Raw genomic sequence first — 11,723 nt, 5'->3', positions numbered from 1 at the left:
GTTCTGTTCATTTGCATAACATAAGAAAAACACAAATAACATCAATATCAACTAAAATTAAAGTAAAATAAAAATAATAATTTATATTAATATTTTCTTTTTATTTTATTTATATGAATTAATTAAAGGTAAATTTATTTAAAATGATTAAATCTAACAGTTACATAAATTTTTAAAAATACTTATAAATTTAAACCTATTTATTTTTTTTTTTTTAAAAATATTTTTAAATTAATTTAATTTAAAATAAATCCGTAAATAGACGTTGCTTTATGTCTGATATACAAAAATCAGCCGCCAATGAAACCTAATTCGCGGTCAAGCAATGTCCAAAGCCGTGGGGAACAAACTTTTTATTAATTTAATTTTATATTAAAAAAGAATAATTTGCACCTTTAAAGAGGAAAAACAAAACCCCCCAAAATTAAAATACTTATAAAAAGAAAGAAAAAGGAAAAAGAAATCTTCTCAGTTCCTTTCTTTCTTTCTTTTCAAATGATTTCTTGGAAGAAAAAAGTGGATTATTGAAGAAATTAGTTTGAGGGTTTCTAAAAAAAAAAATCAAATTATTTTCAATCGATTATAGAATGGAAGCTTCGAATTCGCGAATGCAGACTTTTGGTCAGACGGAGATTAATTGGGACAAGTAAGTATTTTCATTAGTTAATCTTTTTAATTATTTTTAAACTTAATATCTTCTATTTGATCCGATTTTAGTTTGTTTTTACGCTTTATTTTTTATTTTTAAATTTTGTAAATGAATTGTTTGAGCTAGTTTCATTTATCCAGCTACAACTGTTTAATTTTTTTCTTTTGTTGATTTTGTAATCAAGTTTTAGGGTGTAGTTTGGTTGATTTCTATCTTTTTATTAAGCTAGGTCTTTGCAATAAGGTAGGTTTTAGTTTATCTATTTTTGTGTGCAATGGCTTAAGGGTTAAAATCTAGATTTGATTTCTATTGAACTGTTCGAATAGCTGAATAATTTCCTCTAAGATTTTTTTTTTTTTTGTGTGTGTGTTTTGTTTTAGTTCAAAGAATTGGGTATAGAGATTATTGTTGTCTAAGAATTGGGTATAGAGATTATTCTTAATTTCTTATCCTTTAACATTTCTTGGCTTTTCTCCTTTTAATTGCTTAGTAGACTTTGCGCATTTTGTGCGATAATTTGCTCTTCATTTAATCAATTTTTTGTCACTTTATTAGCTGATGGAACCTTATTCAACTAATAATGAAGGATTTTGAAACTAGATAAATTTCTTAGTTAAAATCTTAATGGAAATCCTTGTTTGTGTTATCTTGATTGGTATTTTAGTGTCTTCAGAGATTTGCGTATAGTTTCTTTTTACCGCTGTAAGTTCTTTTGTTTGTAACTCTTTCATGTTTATTAGCTTCTTCTGTTGATGCAGACTCGACAAAACTAAATTTTACGTTGTTGGAGCTGGAATCTTTACTGGAGTTACAGTAGCATTATACCCAGTCTCTGTTGTAAAAACTAGGCTTCAGGTTGCTTCGAAGGACACTGCAGAGAGAAGTGCTTTTTCTGTTATTAGAGGCATACTGAAAACAGATGGAATCCCTGGTCTCTATCGAGGGTTTGGAACAGTCATCACTGGTGCGATTCCTGCCAGGGTGATATTTCTCACTGCTCTGGAAACTACAAAAGTGGCTGCTTTCAGCATGGTTGAACCATTTAAATTCTCTGAACCTACGCAAGCTGCTATAGCAAATGGAATTGCTGGAATGACTGCATCTCTGTTTGCTCAAGCTGTTTTTGTTCCAATTGATGTGGTCTGTACTTCAGATTCTTACATGAGAAAGTTTTCTCTCTAGCTTAATTTAGTGTTTTATTTTATATATACACAAAACTACTTGCTGCAGCCTACCAAGTTCGATGAAATTGTCCCCCCTCCCTCCACCCTAAAAATATAACTGTGGCTGTGCGTACTATATGCATTTCCTGCTAGAAGTTTCTCATAGTAGGTGTCTGAGTGACTGGTGTCCGTACTCCAGACTCTCTTTGAACTGCTCAAATGCAGAATAAATTTCACTCCATCTATTAAAGATGCTGCCCTTATTGCTCTTTATCCTTTATCTAAAGCCGAAGGGGTAAATTTCCTTGTCATGAATTATGCACAGATTAGTCAAAAGTTGATGGTCCAAGGATACTCAGGCCATGCAAAGTACAACGGAGGTCTAGATGTTGCTCGTAAGGTTTTAAAGTCTTATGGAATCCGAGGATTATACAGAGGATTTGGTTTGTCAGTCATGACTTACTCTCCATCCAGTGCTGTATGGTGGGCTAGTTATGGTTCTAGCCAACGTGTTATCTGGAGGTTAGTCATGAATACTTTTGTTGTTAGCTTCTCTCTTTTGTTTTCGGTTGGCTTAATTTTCTTTCTGACAAAGAGTTGAATGTGCTTTTAGAGCTGGTAACAATAGGTTTTTTTTTCTCTTGATATTTTGTTGGTGAGGGAGGGATGCTAGGGATGCCACACCACACAAGCTAGGCCAATTAATGCCTAATACACCCTTATTCTTAGATCAAATGTAGGCATCCAAAGGGGATGGCATTTGTTGCATTCTTCTTGATTTAGCTTTGGCTTAGTATGTACTACGATTTTTCTAGGTTCTTGGGCCAGGGCACAGACCTAAAGGAAGTAGCTCCTAGTCTATCGACAATTGTGGCAGTGCAAGCTGCTGGAGGAATCATCGCAGGTGCTACAGCTTCCTGCATCACAACTCCATTGGATACCATTAAGACTCGCTTACAGGTATTCTTAGGACCTTGTTGACTAGCTTTTCATTGTATTTTTCTTCTCTGTGCTGATTGCTACATATCTTTCTTTTATTCTTTGCATTGCGGTTTCGATCTTTGCTTCTTTTTTTTATTAAGTGTTACACCTTTCGATAATTTATGTGGCATTTCCTATCACAAAAAATTTGTCCAATTGTAGGCCACTTTATTTGAAGGTTGAAAGACTGTATCTTCTCCAATGAGAACTAAAATGATTACTGTATTTTCTTTTTCCCTTTCAAGATCTGTATAGTGGTTTTCTCAATATACCACATATTTCACAGTGTTGTTTTTTTTCTTCATTTTAATTAGTTGTTTCTGTTTTCCAGGTGATGGGGCATGAGAAGCGACCTTCTACAAGGCAAGTCATAAAAAACTTAATTGCAGATGATGGTTGTAAAGGTTTCTACAGAGGGTTGGGTCCAAGATTTTTCAGTATGTCAGCATGGGGAACCTCAATGATATTAGCTTATGAATACTTGAGTATGGACCCTTTCCTCTCTTTTTACTTTTTGTAATATCTTTTAATGTTAAAGGAATGATATGATATGTAAAGTACAAAGACCATTGATTGGATTACAGATGCACATTACCATCTGCGTTTTTTAGAATTGAAGAGATTGCTGGTATTACTATATTTAAAATAATCATTTCTTGCCTGCTAGAATAGATAACTCAATGCATTTAATTGCTTTCATGGATTGATTGTTTCTCTGCATTTACTCATGCTTATAACTCCTGCCAAGCTTGCTCTTTACTGGGTGTCTGCTTCAGTTTGCACTTTCGATTTGTGTCTTCTTGTTTCCTTCATCTTTAGTTATAAGCTGAACTCAGTCTAAAAATGGTTTCCGTTTTTATTTCAGAGCGGTTATGCGTGAAAGATGACTAAATGTGACCGATAAAGTCAAACAATTTTGGTTCTTGTCACATGAAGAGCAGAGGATATAGGACCTTGAGCTGACTGAGAGTCATTATATTTCAGAAGGCAGCTGTTGTCAGATTATTATTTTCTTGCATTCTCCCAAGTAGCCTGCGATTGTGCAGCAAATTTGGTTACCTATCTTCTTACAAAACACCAATTTAACTACTTCATTAAACAGATTAGCTGCTGATTTTAAGAGACGCATTGTATCTGTGGCTAAGATTCTTTGATGCTTTTGAATATTTTTTGTTTACATGCGAAAAGAACTGAAAATAGCCATTTGTATGTCTCACAAAAGGCAATAAAATCTTGTATACAACAAATTTTCATTTAGGCACAGATGTTTGATCTGATTTTTTTTTTAATTTTTTTTTTGGATATTAAACTCATGTTGGTCTGCTTTTTTTATGTCATTTATCATGGTTGGTACTTGGTAGGAGGATGAGATTTTGGTTGTTTCCTGAAAGCTGCATTCCTCCTTGCTTGTAAGCACTTCAAAATTACAAGCTCAGTTCCCCCTAAATTCAACTCATACTCCTATACATGTAGTAATGAGATACAGACTTCAAAAGAAGTCGAAGGTAAATCTGACATAATGATGGCATGAATCTGATTCAACCAGGGGAACTGGGCACTCCATATTCAGGGGGCTCATTCAACCCTGGGAACTCGGCAACTCCGTGGAAAAAGCATGCCTTCAACTTCAACATATTTTAATCCAACTTTCAAAATATTTTAAAGTAAATTACACCAACAGTCACTCAATTCACTTAGGTTTAATTTTAATTACTTAACTTTTGAAAAATGACAAAATAATCACTAACGTTATAAAAAAGTGACAAAATAGTCACTGATTAACAGTTTTCGTTAGTGTCTTAACAAGACTGTTGATGTGGCAAGTTGATTACCTGATATGGCCAGTTAACTTGCCACGTTGGTGAAGCAGTTGATGGGTCTTGGTTTGGGTGGGTTTAGGGAAAAAATTGAAGGGTTATGTTGGTTTAGGGCCAAAAATTAGAAATTGATTGTGATTAAGGGGAGGAGGAAAAGAAAATCAATTTGGGAAAAAATTGATTGCGATTTGGGTTAGTTTGGGTTTGAAACTGATTCGGGAATCGTTGGTTTAGGCTTAGAATATTGATTTGATAATTGATTAATATGGTATAGGGTTAGAAATCAATTGATCTTTTCTGTTTGGGGAGAAAAGAAGACAAAACCAGAAACCTATCAGTGTTTTTGGTTCTCAGCGACAATGGTCAATAGAAGAGAAGCTGTCAATGTTGTTACATCCACTATAACGAGTAAGTTTTTGCATTTAGTTTTTTTTTGGATTTAGGGTTATTTTGGGTTATTTTGATTTCAATTTTGATTTTGATTTTGGATTTAGGGTTATTTTAATTTTGGTTTCATTTGTTATTAATGTGCATGACAAATTAGGGTTTGATTATTAAAGTGAATGGTAGATAATGTCTATGGTATGCCATGAGCATGATGTTTATTGTTTGTATCAAACTGGTGTTTATTGTTTGTATCTGCCATTGTTTGTATCCTAGTTGCTATATTGTATGAATGACAATATCAAATTTGTTATTTACCTTCTATGTTGTATTGGTTATTGTTTGTCATTGCCTAGGTGTAGGCTTAAAGTGTTTGGTTATTGTCTACCATGTGCATGACAGAAATGGTTGTGTTTGTATTATATTATTTTTGTATTGGTTATTGTCTGACAGAAATGATTAAATGTTTGCCTATGTTGTATTAAATGGTTTGGTTGTTGTCTACCTTTATTGATGAGTAATTTGTTTGGCAGGTTTAATTGATGACAATTTTAATGAGACTGAAGAAGAAATGTCTGAAACTGATGTGTCTAGTAGTGATGTATTTGAAAGCGATGTGTCTAATAGGATAAGAGTTTATTTAGATGGTTTAAACATTGATGATATAGAAGTAGGTGAATTGTGTGATAGTGATGATTCTAGAAGATTAGATAGTGCACATAAATCTGACTCAAATGCCCAAAATTGGCCTGAGTTCAACCCAGAGAATGACTTGAGTAATCCTAGACTTAAGGTTGGAATGTTATTTAAGTCTAAAGACAGTCTAAAAGAAGCTTCCAAGCAGTATGTTAGGTTGAATAGTTATTTTATTAAATTTCCCAAAAATGATCTAAAAAGGTTAAAGGCAGTCTACAGTGAAAAATGTTCTTGGTTCATATAGGCCTCTAGATTAAACCCTAATGACCTTACTGACCAAACTTGGTAAGTTAGGAGTTTAAACTCTAACCATACTTGTTCTAAAGTCTATAAAAATAAGAATGTAACCTCAGCTTGGATAGGTCAACATTATAAAGAAAAATTTATTATTGATCTTGATTATTCTCTGAAATCATTCCAATAAGATGTCAAAAGAGATTTATGTTGCATAGCCTCACTAACCAAATGCAGGAGGGCTAAACCTAGGGCATTGGAATTAATTGAAGGAGCTCATAAGGCTCAATATGAGAATATTTATGAGTATTTGTTGGAGGTTAGGACCCAAAATGAGGGAACAACAACAATCTATTATCTGGATAACAGGTTGCTTCAAAGGATGTATGTCTGTCTGCAGGTATGCAAAGATGGCTATAGGGATGGTTGTAGGAGGATAGTAGGTTTAGATGGATGTTTCTTGAAGGGCTACTATAGTGGCTACTTACTTGCAACTGTTGGGATAGATGCAACTAATGACATCTATCCTATTGCATATACTGCTGTTGAAAGTGAAAACCAAGCATCATGGCTTTGGTTCTTGGAGTTGCTCACAATAGACTTAGAAATTCTGAGCTCATACGAAATATCTTTCATGTATGACAAACAAAAGGTAAAACTCCATTTGTTTATATTTTATGTTGTCTTTATTTAGGGTTTAAGGTTTGTCAAAAAATTAAATTGTATTTGTTCTATTTGCTAGGACTTTTAGAAGCAATATATATGTTGTTTCTTAATGCAGAAACAAGACGCTATGTTAGACACCTACATGCCAATTTCAATTTAGCTGGTTTCCGAACAAAGGAATTGAAAGATTCGCTTTGGAAAGCTTCTAGAGCAAGCACTCCAAAAGATTTTGAGGATGTTATAGATGAACTGAAGAAAACCAATAAGCATGCTTATGATTGGTTGAAGGAAAAGAACCCTACTCACTGGTCAAGATCTCATTTCTCAATTAGGAGCCATTCTGACATGTTGGTGAATAATCTTTCTGAATCATTTAACAAGGTAAACCCTTATTTTTTATGTTTCTTACTAATCATTAGCAGTTCACTAATCTTTTATGTTGTTTACTGGTAGATGATATTAGAAGCAAAAGAGAAACCTATTTTGACCATGATGGAAACAGTAAGGACTAATATTATGTTGCTGATTGTCAAGAAGAAAGAAGAAGCTGAAAAATGGAAAGGAATGTTGTGTCCAAAGATCAGGAAAAAGCTAGATGTCAATATCAAAGACTCATTGAGGTAAAGTTACCCTTTTTAATCTTTCTGGTGCCTTTATTCTACCTTTATGTTGCTGGTCAAATGTTGTTTTAGTGAGTTTTTTTAATATGCATGTAGTGTTTTTTAATTTTTCTGTGTCTAATTGTTGGTGAGGCTAGTCACATGCTGTTGATTGTTTTTTAATATGCATGTAGTGTTTTTTAATTTGTCTGTGTATGATTGTTGGTGGGGATGGTCATATGTTGTTGACTATTTTTTAATATGCATGCAGTGATTGTTTTTTAGGTATGTATGTATATGATTGTTGGTGGGGATGGTCATATGTTGTTGACTATTTTTTAATATGCATGCAGTGATTGTTTTTTAGGTATGTGTGTATAAGATTGTTGGTGGGGATGGTCATATGTTGTTGACTATTTTTTAATATGCATGCAATGACTATTTTTTAGGTGTGTATGCGTGTGTGTGTGTGTGCGCGTATGATTGTTGGTGGGGATAGTTACATGCTGTTGACTATTTTTTAATATGCATGCAATGACTATTTTTTAGGTGTGTATGTATGATTGTTGGTGGGGTTGGTCACAATGTTGTTTTAGTGACTTTTTTTAATATTGTTTTGGTGACTATTTTTTAGGTGTGTTTCATCACATGCTGGTGGGAATAGGTATCAGGTTGAATATGGTCCAAACAATCAGTATGTGGTGAACCTAGTTGAGAATTCTTGCTCCTCCAGGAATTGAGATCTCACTAGCATCCCTTGCATGCATGTGCTGGCTGTCATTCATCTAAAAAATGAGTTCCCAGAGACTTATGTACAAACATGGTACACCAAGCAAACCCAACTTGACATTTACTCTAATTTCATAAGGCCAGTAAGGGGTCCTAAACAATGGGTGTCTTTGTTAAACATGCTGCCAATACTGCCTCCTACACTAAGAAGGCCACCTGGCAGACCTACTAAGGTGAGAAGGAAAGAACATAATGAACCACAAACAGCAGAAAGGTTGAGCAAGAGAGGGGTGGACATGAGGTGCAGTAAATGCAAAAAAAAAAAAAGGCCACAATAAGAGGAGTTGTAAAGGGGAAGTTGGCCAAAACATTCTAGTAAGTCATCTACCTTTGCTTATTATATTACTTAAGTTACGAGTTTGCTTGATGGATTTCACTTGCTCCTGTAGGTCAAAAGACACAAAGTTGGTGTTCACAACCAAGTGGTTGCCCCAACTCAGCAACAGGCTACCCCAAATCAGCAAGAGTATACCCCAACTTAGCAGGAGGTTGCCTTAACTCAGTTACAAACTACCCGAACTCATCAACAATTTGCCCCAACTCACCAAAAAGATGTTGCCCCAAGAGAAAAGCTCCTATTCAAGAGGAAACCAACCACTATTTGATGGATGCCTCCTACTCAAGAGTCATCTATGACAGACCAATGATGACATTGTGAACAGACCTTATTTTGTTAACTTTTTGAAATTGTGTAAAATTGCCTATACCTACTTACGCAGATTAATTTTTGTAAATTTGCCTATGATTGCTACTGTTATCTAAACTTAAGCATATAGTCACTGAAATTTTTTGTAAATTTGCCTACAATTCACATCTGTTCAATTGTGTTGAATTGTAGGAAAATTTGGCAATAATTTTCCATTCCTTCCTTTTGTAAATAGTTTGACGTTTGGCCTTAATATATGAGCATTGATCCATGCAATTTGGCAATGAAATCAAATTTGTGAGATTTGAGAAATACAAATGTTTCTCTCTCTTTTTTTCATCTGTGTTATCTCTTCTAACATATGAGCATTGAGAAATACAAATGAAATGAAGATTAAACATTCTTTCAAGTCTTTCAACTTTGAAATGAAATCAAATATTACAAAACAACTTTCTAACCACATATTCTCCCATTACAATTTGTAAGCAACAACAATATTACAAATCAATTTGTAAGCAACAACCACATATTCTCCCACTTAAAGGCTTTCAACTTTGAAGTTTGTAAGCAACAACATAAACTGGTTAGCCATGTATACCGACAGGCATGTATAACAACATAAGTAACAATATTACAAAACATAAGTTGGTTAGCCATGTATACAAGCAGCCATGTATAACAACATAAGCAACAATATACCAACAACAATATTACAAAACATAAGTTGGTTTTCAGTGCTAACAACAACATAAGTTGATTTAAGGTTTAAAATAGCAACACAGTTACAAATACAACCACCAAAAACCATGTTTTTCTCTCCGTCCTCCTTGCATCCTCCAATGTCCTCACTTTTTTCAGAAGACCCAACAACACAATTTGTGAACAAGGCGTCAATGGTGGATCAAACCAGATGAAAAAACGATATGGTTTTCCAAACCCACTCCCAAATTTCTTACACCTAAAAAACCTCCTACCTGGGTTGTTATTGGACCAAGACGTGTTTAATTTGGCTGGGTTTCCACAATAGCACACCGGAATTACTCTAGGCATCTCCAATTTTTATTTTCTCCTCATACTTCTTCTTATTCTCCTCCTCCTCCTCCTCCTCCTCCTCCTCCTTTTCTTCTTCTTCTTTTTTTCTCTTCTGAATCTACTGCTCAAACCTTAAATGGTTGCTGATATGGTGTTTAAATTGGTGCTAACCAGCCAGATGGACGGTTAATGACACCAAGCAAGCCGTCATCCTCCACGTCACTGTCGTTACTTCTGTAACAGAAAACAACACAAAGGATTTTTTTGTTATTTTTCAAATGACTGAAATGAAATCTAAGTGACTGTTTTATCAGCTACCCCAAAGTTGAGTGACTGTTGGTGTAATTTAGCCAACATTTTAATTCAATCTTCAATTTAAAACCCCCCACTATTTTTCACCCTCATCTAATCTTCCTCACTTTATTTGTATATTTATTTATTTATTTTCTTTTAGAAAGATTGAAAAGCATTTTGTAGTATTTATTTTCTGTCCAAAAAAGTGCCATAGCTTTATCAAAGCTAAGACTCTAAATTTGTTAGTTAAATTTTAAAAGTCGTTCTATCAATTAGATTTGTCAATCTAATCATCAATTTAGACGCTAAATATTAATTTAGATCTTATGTAGATAATTCTTAAAACACATAGATCAAATTGTAAAAATAACATGCATGTTTACATAGATAATTTGGTTTTGATGTGTTAAAAAGACTGTGTTAATAAAATTTAAGAATGATATTTCTTTTCTTAATACAAAGATCAAAATTATCCGTACACATATTAAATTTAAGCCAGATTTAAAGTCCGGACTAATAATTAAGATGATAGAAAACCTGATTAATTTATATTATGTTTAATAATATTAAATTCTTTTACTAAATTTAGTGTTGTATATTTTGAATGCTCCAATGTGTTGGCATCTTTAGGAAAAAATGTTTAGCAATTGAAACAAATTTATTGGAAGGATGTTCTTCAATAATAAAAGAAAATTGGAAGGTTGTTGGATAACAAACAGTTGACTTTTAATCACTAAAGTTGACTGGACCTCCAATAAATATTGGAGTTCTTATTTTACCCTTCAATTATAATATTTTTAGTGTAATAATGATTTTAATTATTATTTAATATATATGTAATATAAGTATTTTTGTACATTTAGTTTCAATATAAATATATGTTTTATTATAATTTAACATAAATGGTATTTATTATTTAATTTAAATATGTTCTTTAATAATTTATAATAATAGATACAAATATAGGGGTGAGCGTTCAATCGAATCGAGTGAAAAAATTTCAAGTTAATCGAGTTGACGAATCCTATTTTATCATCCTAACTCAATTTGAATTTTTTTCAAATGGTGTAGAGTGAAATGAAATTCGAGTTGAGTCGAACCGAGATAAATTGTTCAAATTAAATTAAAAAATTAAACATGTCAAATTAAAATCTTGTTACATTATAACTAATTCCATGTTAGAGCACATAAATTTGAAAACATTTTCAAATATTTTAGTATGATAAACTTGAATCATTAATTAACTTATTTAGGTCCCAAAATTATTATTCTAGAAAATTTTTAATTTTTAATTTTCTTTATATATTTTTAAAAATATAAATTTTGAAATTTCTATAAAAATTTTGAATTTTCGAAAATTATTTTGAATGTTTTTGTAATTTTTGTTGGAGAGAGACCAATAGGCCAAAAGGGTATTTACACTAATATGTTATTTGAATAACTCGAATTATTCGAGTTGTAAAATTCAACTCGATTTGAACTCGGATAATTTAAATAACTCGATTCAATTAAATCGAAATTCAAATTTTTTTCGATTTTTTTAAATCGAATTGAGTTTTGGTCGCGGCTATACAAATATCTTATTTATTATTATTATTATTATTATTTTGTTGGTGAAATCTTATTTTTTATTTTGAGCTCATGTTTGAATCTAATCACGTTTTCCACTACAACAACCGTTTTTTAATTTCGCCATAGCTAACAACAAAAGATTCTTCCGGGTTTCAATTCCTCATTGATTTGGAATTTAGAAAGAAATGAAGACAAATTACA

The 11,723-nt window shown here is 32.6% G+C and overlaps 2 protein-coding genes across 2 annotated transcripts; both read left to right on the top strand.

Annotated features, from left to right (window-relative positions):
* Positions 1-402: 402 nt before the first annotated feature.
* LOC105790549 (uncharacterized) lies at positions 403-4,056 on the top strand. Its single transcript, XM_012618201.2, has 6 exons — positions 403-646; positions 1,408-1,789; positions 2,138-2,334; positions 2,628-2,772; positions 3,125-3,278; positions 3,659-4,056. The coding sequence occupies exons 1-6, from the start codon at positions 588-590 to the stop codon at positions 3,682-3,684; spliced, it is 963 nt and encodes a 320-aa protein (XP_012473655.1). The 5' UTR covers positions 403-587; the 3' UTR covers positions 3,685-4,056.
* Positions 4,057-4,969: 913 nt separating this feature from the next.
* Positions 4,970-7,929, top strand: LOC105793095 (uncharacterized). Its single transcript, XM_012622026.1, has 7 exons — positions 4,970-5,018; positions 5,528-5,837; positions 6,162-6,243; positions 6,325-6,475; positions 6,706-6,971; positions 7,044-7,210; positions 7,824-7,929. The coding sequence occupies exons 1-7, from the start codon at positions 4,970-4,972 to the stop codon at positions 7,927-7,929; spliced, it is 1,131 nt and encodes a 376-aa protein (XP_012477480.1).
* Positions 7,930-11,723: the final 3,794 nt, after the last annotated feature.

This window comes from Gossypium raimondii, chromosome 8 (assembly GCF_025698545.1).
Source record: "Gossypium raimondii isolate GPD5lz chromosome 8, ASM2569854v1, whole genome shotgun sequence".
NCBI lineage: Eukaryota > Viridiplantae > Streptophyta > Magnoliopsida > Malvales > Malvaceae > Gossypium > Gossypium raimondii.
This window is presented reverse-complemented; position numbering and strand designations above follow the sequence as displayed.

What these genes read in the sequence shown, in the direction of transcription:
- LOC105790549 (XM_012618201.2), top strand. Translation starts at nt 588, where the DNA reads ATGGAAGCTTCGAATTCGCGAATGCAGACTTTTGGTCAGACGGAGATT. An exon ending in CCATTAAGACTCGCTTACAG is followed by an intron (nt 2,773 to 3,124) that starts GTATTCTTAGGA and finishes TCTGTTTTCCAG; the next exon opens with GTGATGGGGCATGAGAAGCG. An exon ending in ATTAGCTTATGAATACTTGA is followed by an intron (nt 3,279 to 3,658) that starts GTATGGACCCTT and finishes TTTTTATTTCAG; the next exon opens with AGCGGTTATGCGTGAAAGAT.
- LOC105793095 (XM_012622026.1), top strand. Translation starts at nt 4,970, where the DNA reads ATGGTCAATAGAAGAGAAGCTGTCAATGTTGTTACATCCACTATAACG. An exon ending in TGTTACATCCACTATAACGA is followed by an intron (nt 5,019 to 5,527) that starts GTAAGTTTTTGC and finishes TTTGTTTGGCAG; the next exon opens with GTTTAATTGATGACAATTTT. An exon ending in TTTCTGAATCATTTAACAAG is followed by an intron (nt 6,972 to 7,043) that starts GTAAACCCTTAT and finishes GTTTACTGGTAG; the next exon opens with ATGATATTAGAAGCAAAAGA.